Source organism: Elaeis guineensis, chromosome 13 (genome assembly GCF_000442705.2).
Source record: "Elaeis guineensis isolate ETL-2024a chromosome 13, EG11, whole genome shotgun sequence".
Taxonomy (NCBI): domain Eukaryota; kingdom Viridiplantae; phylum Streptophyta; class Magnoliopsida; order Arecales; family Arecaceae; genus Elaeis; species Elaeis guineensis.
Window position 1 is genome coordinate 72,441,177 of NC_026005.2, and position 15,297 is coordinate 72,456,473.

Sequence of the window (15,297 nt, forward strand, 5' to 3'; positions counted from 1 at the left end):
AAGACATATACGGCAGAATCTTTATTTCTATTCATTACTTAATCATTTATGGTCATAGATATGCTATTAGATATTGTTGAAAACTCTTTGGCCAGATATGGATTAGATTAATAATTGTGTGCTATGCGGAGAGGGCTGTATTTAGCCATGCAATTCAAGGTGCGGAGAGGGCTGTATTTAGCCATGCAATTCAAGGCAGAGAAGTGCACAAACAAGCCATCCTATTTCTGGACCTTTTTGCATTGGTTTGAGAGCTCTTAGGGTGGACAGATGGACTTGGAGGTGGTTCTTGGCCTTGCTCTTGGGTCACTGATTATTTGCTGTGGCTTGTTGAAATGGAATGAGGTGAGGTACAAGAAGAAAGGGCTGCCACCAGGTACGATGGGGTGGCCAGTATTTGGGGAGACCACACAATTTCTGAAGCAAGGCCCTGACTTTTTGAAGAAGCAGAGAGCTAGGTAATGTTGCACTTGGTAATTGTAAATTTTGTGAGACTAAAGAAGAAATCAATGTCTTTCATTCATGGAAATATGGATTGCAGTGCCCTTTCATGCATGGCATTCTATGAGAAACATTTTATAAACTCTCTCTCTCACCGTGTGTGCATGTGTGTCTACATGGAAGGGAAGGGCTGTATAGAGTGTAGTCATTTCCTCCATGTAAAGTTTCAATGTTGATTTCCAATCAAGTGTTTTATGCTAGAAACTAGTTTGTCTCATTGAAGCTGTTCTATGCTCCATTGATGCCCAACATAAACATCTGCTAAATGGGATTTCTCATTTACTGTTACTACTGATGCTAACAAGTTCTGTTATTGTTCTTTTGGCTTCTGTTTTTCTAAAACTACTTGCAGCCTTTTCAGCCATATCCATAGCTTTGTGATTCTGTTTTTGATATGTGAACATCTTTTTTCGTCTGCACATGAAATTTAAGCATGTTAATCATATCTTTCCACAACTTTTAGGGGACATTTGGTATGGGATGATAACCTTAATGGTGTAGGCAGAAGTGATAAGATCATCACATTTAATTGCATTCCATTGATTTTATGTGATCATGATTTCAAATCATTCTCACTTCTTTAAGTACCGTTCAACCCAATGATCTTAAATCCATCCTTAAGAATATTTTTTTAAGATCACTTGTAGTGATTTTGATCAGAAAATAAAGACCAAATATATTTCTCAATCTAGCAAAAAAAATTAGTATATTAATATATCATTAATATATAATATAGTATATATTATATTATGTTAATATTACATGAAGAGTACACACACTTATTATTATATTATTAATCATGTTATTATGAAATTATTTTTGATATATTACTTCTATTTATCTTAATTTTTTAATTAAAATATATATTAATTCTATAATAACAATTAACATATTTTTATAGGATTAATAATTTTGCTATTAAATTATAACCGGTCCGCCCAAACAATCTTTTATATATATATATATATATATATATATATATATATATATATATATATATATATATATATATATATATATATATATATATATATTAAGATGGAGGCTCTGGATTGATAGAGCCTCCATCCGCCACATTTAATTATATATGGTATATTCACTTATATGGAAATACTTTGTACTTTGGAAATGCATTTGCACCATATTTATGGTATATGTTTTGGAATGGAAAATAGTATTTAGTAAATATTAAGTAGTATTTGGAAATGAATTTATGCTGTATTTTTCTATTTTGGAAATGCATTTACATTTACACCATGCAACAATTAGTATTTAATAAATATTAAATAGTATTTGGCATAGCATTTGTGCCACATTTTTGCATGGTATATGTTTTGGAATGTTTATACATGATATATGTATCAATAAATGATCTAATAAATGTGAAGGCTAATTTTGTTGTATATAGCATATAGCATTAGAGCTGGAATTTGTTCATTCTTTTATTTGTACCTTTGGGATGTTTTGGGTGATAAATCAAGATGCTGGTGCTTTTGTTTGCAAAGAATGATCTTTCTTGTTGAATTTTTTTGTCATGAGCTTTTCCTTTTTTGGTTTCATGAGAATAACTTCGTCCTTATGATTAGAGATGCAAAATCGATCCGACCCGATGGATATGTACACTACCCAAATCCAGTCAAAGCCGAAAAATAGGGTTTGACTAGATTTAGGTTCGAATTTGGATAAAATCCTAAAACTGTAACGTGGATATGGGTAGGGTATGGATAGTGCTATTTTCTATCCGAACCCAAATTGAAACCCAACCCGAACCTAAGATATGGGTAATATCCAAACCCATACCTGAATATATATGTTTATAATTTTGTTTTGATAGTTCTGTTTCGGTTGATAATATGCATAAAATTATTTTGATTATTTATATATTTTATGTTGAATTGTAATTCTATTTTTATATTTTATTTCTATAAATCTGGACTTATAAATTATGTTCTATATTGAATTGATAATTTTGTTTTGATTGATAATATGCATAAAATTATTTTGGTTGTTAATTTTTTTCGGATATGGGATAGGTATGGAGTGGGTATAGATTGGATATGAGAAAATAGGTTATCCGTGGATATTCTCGAACCCATTGAGTATGGGAATAGATATCTCTTTTCTTATCCGATCGGGTATCAGGTAGGGTTTGAGTATAGGATATTAAGTTCGGGTTTGGGGATGGATAGTACAATACCTGATCCAAACCCTACCCATTGCCATCCCTACTCATGGTCGATGATAATGCTTTGTTTATATGTTAGGGTTTTGGGTCCATCTTAAGGAGGCATCTCTACTTAGAAGTTGTTCGCGGGTGTGTACTTTGTATAGCTTCAAAAAATGAGATCAATATTAGTTTTTTTTTGACAATGATTTGGTAAATGCAACCCTTTTTTAGATTTTTTTATTGGTAATTGATGCTTCATGGCTAAGCGTTAGTGTTTTATGCTTAAAAAATTAATTAGTGGTCACTGAAGTCTGGATTTATTTCATTTCTTAATGAGCAAAGGATTTCATCCACATGACAAGTTAGGAGGCAGTATATAGACTCATTATGTTACATACTTAAATGCTTTAATTAATGAATAAGTATATTCTTATAGTATAAGCCAATGGACATGGAAAATGAATGAAATTTTAAAATGGATTATATTCCTTTGCAATGAGAAATGTGTGGGAAATAGGGTTATGCATACATAAGAAACAAATATAGGATGGCTCTTGATGAGGTTTGGGATAAGTTAAGTATCATAGATGATGATTCAATCCTAATAATTATTGCTTTCCTTTTAGAATTACTATATTTGGGTTATGGGACCATCCTTAGTGATGGTGTTCTATGTAACACTCTGGTACATAGACATAACCTTGATCCATACAGGTGGTTAGAGATGTGAATAGGTTAGCTAATTATTGGACTCGAGGATTGTGAGTCGATGTAGGTGGTTGGATTAGGTGTTGGTCTGGTCGAGCCTGAAAATTGAAGTTGAAGCTTGATCCAATCAATTTGGGTCTTATCAAGTTGAATTTAAAGTTTTTTTTTTTCTAGCTGCTTCTAGATGAAATTGAGTTGACAATCGTCTTAGACACAAATTTCAATATATCTATATACAAATCACAATAAATATATATAAATTGAGCCATTTAAAATTTATTATAAATATATATTTTATATTTATCCAAAAAATATATATTGTAGATTTTGTATCAATTTGGAGGATGATACTAGAGTGAAAACATTAAAATATTAGAATCATTCTTTTTATTAATCATTCTTTGTTCAAGTTTAATGATACTAATCATTATTTTTATATTAATAAAATGTAACTCTACTTTTTATTAAACTTAATAAAAGTACTTATTAATAAAATAAATATTTTATATTTATAAAAATATATTATTTTTTAAAAAATTATGCAATGGATTAAAAATATTTTTTAAATTTGATATATTTTTTAAAATAAAGAAGGTACCCCGTGCACTGCATAGGCTTTATGCTAGTTCTACATATAAATTGCATTAATCTGTTGCTAGCCATTAATGTGTATTTTCTTATGATTTATTTTAGAATTCTATTTAGTAGTTGCAAATATATGAAATATATTAAGGATAGTTTTAGAATTATATGATCAACAATCTTGGATTCACATGGAATATAAAACAAGTTACTCGTGGATAACTGAGGATGTTTAATCATTGGAATATAGCAGAACTAATGTGGTTGAGATGGGGTTGATCTTGGATGACATCAAAACCAACCATCCTGGGGCTGAGGTGGCCCATATATAGGGTTGGCAATTAGGTTGGGTCGGATCGGATATGAGTTGAGTCAATACGGATCGAATTAATATAGATCGAAAAATCGTCGATCTAAATCCAATCTGTTTATTAAACAAATAAAAAATTCAGACGTAAATCCTACCTGTTTATTAAACAGAGATAATCTGACTCGGTCTACTTAACTCTTTTATTAAATAAATTAAATTAGGCTAAATGGGTTAAATAGGTTTAATAGGTCATGTTAGATGGGTTGAAAATATGTTAAGTAGATTTTAAACAGGTTAAACGGATTTTAAATGGATTAAATAGGTTAAATGCATCAAACAGATTATCTGATTTAAGCTAACTTGAATATTAATTGGGTTAAACAGTTCAGATATCTAAAATTTAAATTCGATCCATATATTAAATAGATCAAATGGATCGGTTTATAATTTAAATTTATTTCATTTAAATTTAAATTTATTTATGATGAATTGAATATATCTCAGATCCATAGATTTCGACATTTTTTCCTGGCCCTACCTGGGCGGTTTGGATGCCCTCAAACTGATGCTCTATCTCTCTTCCTCCGTTCCCATTCTGCAACACTGCTCAATCCCCTGCTGCCAGATTGAGTTACTGCTTGCCGGGAAACCTACGGCAATAGCAGTGATCTTAAATGATCAAGGATCAGGTTACCCTGGGATGAAGATCACCAGTAATCTTAGTGATCCTATCGGGGTCACTAAATGCCACCTTATTATTAACTTCTGTGCATGAGTTGGAAAGCTCACAATCTTATTGGGAGGGCAGGTTTCTCAAACTTTTTGAGTTTAAATTTACTTTTGTCCTTCACAGGTATGGGAATTTGTTCAAAACACACATGTTGGGAAGTCCTAGCGTAATTTGCCTGGATCCAGAGCTCAACAAATACATTCTGATGAATGAAGGGAAGGGCCTTGTCCCCGGCTATCCAAAATCCATGCAGGATTTGATGGGTAAATGGAACATTTCACGTGTTTATGGTTCTCTCCACAAGTCTATGAGGACTGCGGTGCTCAGTCACATGGGTTCCAATACGATCAAAAGCGGATTAATTTCAGAGTTTGATGAATTCTTGAGAACCCATCTCAGCAGCTGGAGTGGCAAAGTCATTGATATCCAGGAGAAGGCCGAGGAGGTGGGTAGCACTCGACCAGTTTACTACACCACACAACTCTTTTAGCTCAAAAGATGGCTTGAGTCATCAACTGCTCCTTATCTAGTTCTAATTTCAATACCTAAGAAACAAAGGACCCCATGGCCATGGAGATTTGGGAAATAAATTCTGGAATTGTACTCCTAGCTCTGTTCTTGTTATGCTCTACAACCTTGCTTTGACTAGTGGAAGCCTCAGTCTTAGAGCTAGCTAGCATTAGTCTACATAATCATATTCTATGAAATTAACTAGAAATTTGAAAGATAACAATTTTTTTGGCTCTTCCTTTCCAGTTGTGGTTGCTCTCAACCTTGGAGCAGATTGTTGGCATTCAAAATGATGTGATGGCCCAGGAACTCAAATCAGAGTTCATGAACTTGGTTTCAGGAACACTGTCCTTGCCTATATATTTCCCTGGTACAAACTATCATCGCGGGTTCCAGGTAACATGGTTTTCTGCCAGCTTTCCTGATCATATTACCTGGCTGCTGATACTTCATACCAAGCATCATTTCTGCAGGCAAGAAGGAAGATCATAAGCATACTCGAAAAATTAATTGAGGAGAAAAAAGCATCACCAAGCTCCCAGAATCGCATGCTTGACTCCCTTCTGAGATTTGATGATGACACAGAAGCAAAATTCAGTGATGAGCAGATTATTGATCTCGTCATTACCATGGTCTATTCGGGGTTCGAAACTGTTTCTACTACTGCAATGATGGCTATCAAGTACCTATATGAGCACCCAAGAGCTCTTGAAGAAATAAGAGTAAGAAAAATGTTAATGTGGTTGTAGTTATCTTTGGAGCCTTTCACTGTCTTTACATTCTTTTGTATCTGATTAATTGATTGCTTCCATTTGTAGAATGAGCAATTTGGCATCAGAAATAAGAAGTCACCTGAGGACATGTTAGACTGGAACGATTACAAATCTATGAATTTTACTCGTGCGGTTAGTTGATGAGTTTAACATGGACTTTCTTAAGTCTGCACTGTTGGTTTTGCAATGATATCATAGATCAATCTTATTATACTTCTTGATGTCTCAAAAAAAAAAAAAAACGTTATACTTCTTTCAGGTAATCCTTGAAACTCTGAGATTAGCAACAGTCGTTAACGGGGTGCTGAGGCAAGCAACTAAAGATATAGAACTGAAAGGTTGGTAAAGCAACTGAATCGAGTAAAATGGAACGAACCTGCCTTCTTAGCTTTGATGCACTCTCTGGTTTCTGGTCTCAGAAACTAAGCAAAAAAACTCTTTCTTATTATGCATAGGAGGCAATCTATAATCTTTTATTTAGATTTTGGTTTTTCTTCTATGACAAAAGCAGATTGCTGATCCTTAATGCCATGTTCTTTACTGTTATCAGGATACATTATTCCAAAAGGGTGGAGAATCTACGTTTACACAAGGGAGATTAACTATGATCCCTCAATGTATCCCGAACCTCTGGAGTTCAATCCTTGGAGATGGCTGGTGAGTGAGGATGAGACATGCTACTGAAATTTTGCAATTCTGGCCTTCTTTTCAGTAATCAACTTTTCTCTTATAATCACTGCACTGAACTCTCTTTGGAAATTACTGAAGCTTTACTCACTGATGTAACCCTGCCGCCATGGACAGGATAAGAACCTGGAGTCTCACCAACACTTCCTGGTGTTTGGGGCAGGAGGTAGGCTATGCCCGGGGAAAGAAATGGGAATGGTAGAAATTGCAACGTTTCTTCATCACTTTGTGACTAAATATAGGTGTGGACTATTTTGATTTTTAACTTCCTCAAAAATTGGATATTGTTTACAATGAATCAGACTATCTTATATAAAACCATGACTAGATGTCGATCTTTTAGTTTAGCTCCCACACAATAGCAAGTTAAACCATAAAACAAAGTGCTTGCAGTACTTTCCTCACCTTCCATCTTAATAATGAAGGCAGCACTTGGCCTCATTTTCCAATGCTTCTTCAATCAAATTCTGGTCTTCATTTTTTTCAATTTTGAGAACAAATTCTGGTCATTTATACCTATTTACAATTACTTTTTTTTTTTTTTTTTAATGATATTGTGTTCATTGATCATATCATTATATGGATGTTATTGTTGCAGATGGGAAGAAGTTGGAGACAATAAAATATGGAAATTTCCAAGAGTTGAAGCCCCTAATGGGCTACATATCCGCATATGGGATTACTGAATTCATATTGTACTGCTAAACAAGCAAAGTCAAATGTCTGCCTATCCTTTGTTTCTGAAACAATGAGGAGAACATGCATCATATATCTAAGGTTCTTCTCTTCCTATCTACACAACCTGTGTGTCATTAGGAGCCGACCACAATAATGGTAATGATACAGCACATTCTGGCAGGAATTCGCTTTCTTTTTTTTTTTTTCAGACAGCATCAGAGGTTACAGATCATGTCTCAACTCTACCACATATCGGCAGGAGGAACTTTTTTGGTTCTTTTCCCACCATAAGCCTTTTAAATATCAGGCCTGCCTCACTATGAGAAATGATCTAAAGAAAATCCAAAGCAATTTGCTAAAGAAGGAACTTACGACACATTCAGCTATTTCAACAACCTTGGAATGCCAGTACACAATTCCAGCCCCAAAGCTTGTAAAAGTACCGAAGAAAAAAGCTATATCAGAAACCTAAGGATTCCTTCCTAGAAGTCAGAAGCTGTATAAGTTTAGTTTCTGTCATTTTCGTAAATACTACACAGCTATTAGGCAGAGCCGAAAGAGAATATCAAAACATGTGTTGCGGCCAATCGCCTCGTCGTCCGATCGTCGGGGTACGAGCACCTGCAAAATGAGAAGTCCACACTGACCGGACGTGGCTCCGGCGGGGACCCTCCGACGGTCAAATCAGAGAGGTGACTGGGCAACAGTGAAATGAAGACAGAGAGCTCAATCGAGAGAGAGAGAGAGAGAGGAGCGAGCCTGTGGATTCAAAATCGAGAAGTGGAGAGATCCTTTACACTGTTGCCTTCCCCGATTTATATAGTGGAGCACGGTATGGCGCCGTCATTAATGGCGCGGACAATTGAGGAATTGTCAACTCACTGTAGACTGTCAGAGTCGCCGTGAAAGTGTCATGTCACCGTGGGGCTGTCAAATCACTAGGGTTGACAATGCCCTCGGCGGGACAATACCCCTAGGTGGCCGTGCCGCATGTTGCTGTCAGAACTGACAAGCTCTGGCGGCTGTACGGCGATCGGAGGAGTCGACCGACCCTAGGTCGGTGGCCAGTTGAGTGGCGTCGGGCCCCTCCGTTGGTCGGCGAGTCTTACGTGAGTCGGCCATCAGGCTTCCAGGTCCAGTCGATCGGGAAAAGTATGCCCGACCGATACATCCTCAGTCGGTTGTGGGCCGTTAATTGGCCGGTGATGGCGTCCGTCGGTCGCTCCGGCTGTCAGTCCGTCGGTCGGTCCCTCCGGCCGTCAGTCGGTCGGTCGGTCCCTCTGGCCATCGGTCGGTCGGTCGGTCCCTCCGGCCGTCAGTCGGTCGGTCGGTCCGGCCGTCGGTTGGTCGGTCGGTCCCTCCGGCCATCGGTCGGTCGGTGGGTATTCCCCAACAGTTGCCCCCTCCACTCCTGAGTCGGACGGTGAGCTGGCCGATGCTTTTATTTGGGCAGCAACCCTGGGCGAACAGGAGTGGATTCGTCGTATGCCAAATTCCGACCGTACCGCGGGTTGACCCGATGTCAGGCGTCTCATGAATGCCGAGCGATTCGCTGGCGTCAGACGTCTAGTCGGTGTCAGAAGGTCGGGTGTCACGTCTTGTCGTCGTCAGACGTCACGTCGGCGTCAGGAGGTCGGGTGCCGGACGATTCGGTGTCAGACGATCGGATATCCGATGCCTTCTGGGGAACGTAGACCGTCACCCAGCATCGATTCTGGGAGCGCGGGGCGCTGTCAGGCGTCCCATCGGGAACGCAAATCGGCGCGGGCGCTTTAATGCGGAACCGCGGCCCTGTTTGCCACGTGTCGGGGGTGGTTGGGCCGGCGCCCCCCGCATTTAATATGGGCGGTGCGGCCGTCCCGGGATGGGCGCGCCGAATCATCCGACCGAAGGAAGGGCCCGGAAGCCGCCACGTGTCGCACATCCGTGAGGCTTCGGTCGGCGCGGAGGCATCTCGGCCGTCGGACGGCCCTATATATATAGGACCACCCGGACCCAGGACTTCATCATTGACGTTTTGCTGCAGAAACTCTGTCCGGGCGATTTCTCAGTCGTCGCGGGCAGAGTCTTTCCTCCTGCTGGCAGAAGGGTTCATTGCCGGTTCGTAGTCTTCCCTTCCTCTTCTTCTTCTTCTTCTTCTTCCTCTTCGCTTCTTCTTCTTCCTCTTCGCTTCTTCTTCTTTTTGTTCGGTTCTGGTGTGATGGCCGAAAATCCGACTCGGGGAGCTCGGTCGGGAAATCCGACTGACGACTCCCGGTCGACTCCGAAAGTTGAGGTTTCCTCGCTTTCGGAGCCGAACGTTGATCGGCTTCGGGAGCAGTATCGCATCCCGGAGCAGTTTCAACTCTCTGCCCCAGGGACCGGTGGTCGGGTTAACAACCCTCCGTCGGGCCAACTGGCACTGTATGTCGAGGATCTTCGCGTGGGTCTTCGGCTCCCGATTTCGAAGTTCGTCCAAAATCTGCTGAATTATTACGGACTTTGTCCGACGCAATTGGCGCCGAACTCTGTCCGACTGATAATCAGCTTCGTACTGTTGTGTCAGCTTTTGCCGACCAACCCTCGTATCTCGCTCTTCCGGACCTTCTTTGTGCTCCGACCCCACCCTAAAGCCCGAGGGTGGTGGCTCTTCAACCCCCGGAAGGGTCTTTCTTTCATCACTGGTCTTCCATCGTCCATCCATGGGTGGAAGAACCAGCTTTTCTTCGTTTCATCTCCATCTCCTTGGGGCTTCCCTTCGCACTGGGGCGTGCTCCGAACCGAAGCAAATGACAACAGCCGGGTGGAGGCGGACGACCGGGAGGACTTCCACCGACTTAAAGATATGTCGGTCCCGAAGCAGAGGGAGCTTGTTACCGAACAAGCTCTCTATGACGCCGGCCTGAGCTTGGTCCCCCGACTAGGTATCGCCCGATCCTCCGGTCCTCTTTTTATTCGGCCCTGTGTCCGGCTCTTTGATTAACATATCTGTCGGTATCGCAGGGACACCTCCAAGAATGCGGCCGACCGACGCCGAGATTCGGCAATTTACAGCAAGGAAGAGGCCAGCATCGGGGGCAGGACCTTCGCGTCCTCCGAAGAAGCCTACTCCAACGGCGCCGACTGTCGAAGCGTCGGCGACCGATCAATCGGAGACGGTCATAGCGCTCGCGGCTCCGAGAGCGCGTGCGGAGGAGAGGCCGGTGGAAGAAGCGGTCGAAGGAACATCGGCGGCCTCACCGACGGCGGTGGAGCCGGATGATGTTCGGGAAATCGAACATCATCCGACGGCGTCTGTGGCCGCAACGGGGGGTGCCAGTTCAACCTCGAGCATCCCCTCGCTGCCGGTTCCGTCGGTCGGGGCGGCCGATCGAGGGAAGGCCCCGATGGACCCCGCGGACGAAACAAGGTCGGGGAGTCGCACTGTGCCGCCCAGCGCACAGTTCCCCGAAGGGGCGTCGGCGTTGGCCGACCACAACTTGGCGAGGAGGCTGTGCTAGGGAATCCTCCTCCCGGCCGACGTGGAAGCGTTAAGGTCTCGGCAAGTGACCGAGATGCTGTCTTCGTTCTACCCGACCATGGTCGGGGTAAGCCTTGTTTCGCCTCCTTTTTCCTTAGAATTTTCGTCACTTTGTTTTCCTGACGAAACACTTGCGTCGGCAGCTGATCTATACCATGTCGGAGCTTGAAGCCGGATACCGGAGGTTCGGGAACGTCCGGGCGGCTTGGAAGGAAAGGTCGGCGGCGGCCGAAGCCGATCGAGCAATGTTGGTCGACCACCTAAAGCAGTCGGCCGACCGGGAGGCCAAGTTGGTAGACGAAGTCTCCCGACTCGGGTTCGAGCTAAGGTCGGCCAAAAAAGAAGCCAAACGCAAGGGCCGGACCGTGCATCATCTTCGACGCGAGCGGGATGGCGTTGCCGCCGAACTTCAAGGCCAGCGCGAGCAGCTTCGGGTCAGCCTGGAGAAGCTCGCCAAAGTCGAGGAGGACCTATCGATCGCCCAGGCCGACGCCGACATAGCGAAGGCAGAAGCAGAGTCGGCAAAGGACTCGCTCGGCCGGGCGGAGGAGGAAGCAAGGTCGGTGAAGGAGTCGGCCAGTCGGGCGGTGGAGGACTTCCGAGCCACCGACCAGTATCGGGAAGAAATGCTGGAGTCGGGCTTCGCATCGTACCGGGTGGGGTACGAGGACGGTCGGGATGCGGTCCAGGCCTTGTACCCGGAGCTGGACCTCAGCAGTATCGTCCCGTCGGGGGCCGAGGAGCAAGCCACCGAGGAGATGTCCGACCAGCCATCGGGAGGCGTCATTGTGGCGGAGGAAGCCGTCCCGGAGCGTGTAGAGCCGACTGCCAGCCTCCCGCCGACCGACGGTCCTGCTTCGGCCGTCGACCCAGCGCCGATCATGGTCGACACACCGGTCATCCCCGATCTTCCGTCGGTCGAGGAGATTGACTCAGAAGGATGATCGGAACTTGCCGACTTTGGTTTCTTTTGTCTTTTTCTTTTTTGGAATACTTGTAATCGGGCTTCGACCCGACTTTGTAAACTTTCTTTTGACTTTGAATGAAAACTTCCTTTACTTTTTCCTCTGCTCGATCTTCTTCTTGTGTATTGTTGAATGTCTTCGTAAGTCGCTAACTCATATAGGTCGGTTAGGACGTTCGGCAACTCGTGCCGCCATGAAGGTAGAGTAAGTCCCGACTTTGGATCGGCCTTTGATAATCAAGGCCGTCAGTCGGGCGCGTCTGTTGAGTCGGGAGCCGACCGACCGTGGTAAAGGTTCGGTAGTCGGGTCTCCTCTGACGCGTTCAGTCGAATGTCATCCGACGCATTCGGTCGAGGGAGCACCGGTAAGTTGGACCCCGATACCCTTGTGTCGGGTATACTTACTGCGCCTCGCGATATACGGTGGCAAGCCGAATATCTTTCGGCCGGCCGTAGCCCGGTCGGTGAATCATGAATGCGACTGAGGTCGCATTGTGCGATAGACGGTGGCAAGCCGAATATCCTTCGACCGGCCGTAGCTCGGTCGGGAGTCGCGACGTCGGTCGCGCAGGCATTTCGCCTTTCTTTGATCGGGGCCCGATCGGCGTGTTAGCCGATGGTCTGGCCTGAAAGTTCGACCGTAGAAGGAGTGTTAACTCCCGTCAATACAGATGCATCGGTCCTCGTAAGAGTCCGATGTGTCGTCGAAGGTCGAAGAAGTGTAACTCCCGTCCATATGGATGCATCGGTCCTTGTAAGAGTCCGATGTATCGTCGACCGTCGAAGGAGTGTAACTCCCGTCCATATGGATGCATCGGTCCTTGTAAGAGTCCGATGTATCGTCGATCGTCGAAGGAGTGTCGACTCCCGTCAATACAGATGCATCGGTCCTCGTAAGAGTCCGATGTGTCGTCGAAGGTCGAAGGAGTGTAACTCCCGTCCATATGGATGCATCGGTCCTTGTAAGAGTCCGATGTATCGTCGACCGTCAAAGGAGTGTAACTCCCATCCATATGGATGCATCGGTCCTTATAAGAGTCCGATGTATCGTCGACCGTCGAAGGAGTGTAACTCCCATCCATATGGATGCATCGGTCCTTGTAAGAGTCCGATGTATCGTCGACCATCGAAGGAGTGTCGACTCCCGTCAATACAGATGCATCGATCCTCGTAAGAGTCCGATGTGTCATCGAAGGTCGAAGGAGTGTAACTCCCGTCCATATGGATGCATCGGTCCTTGTAAGAGTCCGATGTATCGTCGACCGTCGAAGGAGTGTAACTCCCGTCCATATGGATGCATCGGTCCTTGTAAGAGTCCGATGTATCGTCGACCGTCGAAGGAGTGTAACTCCCGTCCATATGGATGCATCGGTCCTTGTAAGAGTCTAATGCGTCACCGGCGATAAGGTCATCGGTTTCAGGCGGATACCAAGTCCAAGTCGGCATGTCGGGGCTTGACCTTGGCGAGCGCCGATCGTTAGCCGAAGAGTTAAAACTTCGAGATTTCAAACTGAATTTGTATTCCGACTGGTCAAGTACAGAGTTCATTGGTAGTACAATTTCAGGTTGTCGGCGTTCCATGTTCGGAGAATGGGCTTCCCCTCAAGGGTCTCCAGTCGGTAGGCTCTCGGACCATAGGTGTCTGCTACCTTGTAGGGCCCTTCCCAGTTTGGAGCCAACTTCCCTTGGTCCAGGGGCTTCGAGACCTCTGCCTTCCTCAGGACCAAGTCGCCAGGCCTGAAAAGTTTTGGTCTGACTTTGGCGTTGTAATACCGAGCAACCTTCTGTTGGTATGAAGCCATGCGAATTTGAGCCTCGTTTCGTAGTTCGGGGAGGAGGTCTAAGTCGGCCCTCCGACAATCAGAGTTGTCCGGCTCTTGGTACCGCTCGACCCTTGAAGACGGCAGTCCAATCTCGAGCGGGATCATTGCCTCCGTTCCATAGGCCAAGCTGAAAGGCGACTCTCCGGTCGGAACACGGGGGGTCGTTCGGTAAGCCCACAGGATGGAGCCTAGCTCGTTAACCCAGAGGCCTTTGGCTTCATTTAGTCGGGTCTTGAGTCCTTGGAGTAAGGTCCGGTTGGTCACCTCGACTTCGCCGTTGGACTGTGGGTGCCCGACTGAAGTCAGTCGGTGCGTGATGTGGAACCTGGCGCAGAAGTCTCTGAAGTCTTGGTTGTCGAATTGCCGTCCATTGTCGGTGATGATAGTATGCGGCAACCCGAACCTGAAGATGATGGATTTTTGGATAAAGTCCTCCATCTTTCGCTCGATGATCTGCGCCAAGGGTTCGGCCTCCACCCACTTGGTGAAGTAGTCGATGGCGACAACTATGAACTTTCTCTGACCCGACGCTGGAGGAAAAGGACCGAGAATGTCGACCCCCCACTGAGCGAAGGGCCATGGAGCAACAATAGGAGCAATTTGGCTGGCCGGTTGGTGTTGAATGTTGGCGTACTTTTGACAAGGTTCGCACCTCCGGACCAACTCGGCCGCGTCCTTCTTCATGGTAGGCCAATAGTAACCTTGTCGCAGGATCTTGTAGGCCAGGGACTTGCCCCCCAAGTGATTCCCGCAAATTCCTTCGTGCACCTCTCGGAGAGCGTAGTCGGCGTCGGTCGGTCCCAAGCACCTAAGCAAGGGAAGGAAGAACGACCTCTTGTAGAGTCGGCCGTCCATGATTACATATTGGGAGGCCGACCATCGGAGCCGCTTGGCCTCCGCGGGATCCTCGGGGCCGATCCCGTCGGTCAGATACCGAACGATCGGGTCCATCCAACTTGGTTCGGCCATTAGCTGCTGTACTTCTTCGACCCGATCGATGCTCGGCTGCTCGAGGTTCTCCACGAACGTCCAACCCAGAGAGTCGAAAGCCGAAGTCGCCAGTCTGGAGAGTGCGTCGGCACGGGCGTCGGCGGCTGCTCCTGGAGGGCATCGGATGGGCCGCCGGTTGTTGCTGGAGGCTCTTGACTGCGTCCGTCAGTACGGTCATCTGCCGCACGATGACCGCGATCTGCGCCTCCGTGGTCACCGCGAGGCGTGGAGAGCTGGGCTACGCCGCCGAGGGTGGTGGGGAGGCCTCTTCCCGGCGGGAAGAGTGCCTCGCCGACCCGGTGATCCTCGATCGCTGGGCTCTTGTCTTCGTCATCGTTTCTCCTTCCTGGCGCGCCAATCTGTTGCGGCCAATCA

The 15,297-nt window shown here is 45.1% G+C and overlaps 1 protein-coding gene across 1 annotated transcript; it reads left to right on the top strand.

Moving 5' to 3' along the window:
- Positions 1–270: 270 nt before the first annotated feature.
- LOC105056073 (cytochrome P450 85A1-like) lies at positions 271–7,654 on the top strand. Its single transcript, XM_010938138.1, has 9 exons — positions 271–458; positions 5,122–5,443; positions 5,755–5,904; positions 5,982–6,230; positions 6,327–6,413; positions 6,541–6,619; positions 6,832–6,938; positions 7,086–7,210; positions 7,567–7,654. The coding sequence occupies exons 1-9, from the start codon at positions 271–273 to the stop codon at positions 7,652–7,654; spliced, it is 1,395 nt and encodes a 464-aa protein (XP_010936440.1).
- Positions 7,655–15,297: the final 7,643 nt, after the last annotated feature.

What these genes read in the sequence shown, in the direction of transcription:
- LOC105056073 (XM_010938138.1), top strand. Translation starts at nt 271, where the DNA reads ATGGACTTGGAGGTGGTTCTTGGCCTTGCTCTTGGGTCACTGATTATT. An exon ending in TAAAGATATAGAACTGAAAG is followed by an intron (nt 6,620 to 6,831) that starts GTTGGTAAAGCA and finishes TACTGTTATCAG; the next exon opens with GATACATTATTCCAAAAGGG. An exon ending in CACTTTGTGACTAAATATAG is followed by an intron (nt 7,211 to 7,566) that starts GTGTGGACTATT and finishes TTATTGTTGCAG; the next exon opens with ATGGGAAGAAGTTGGAGACA.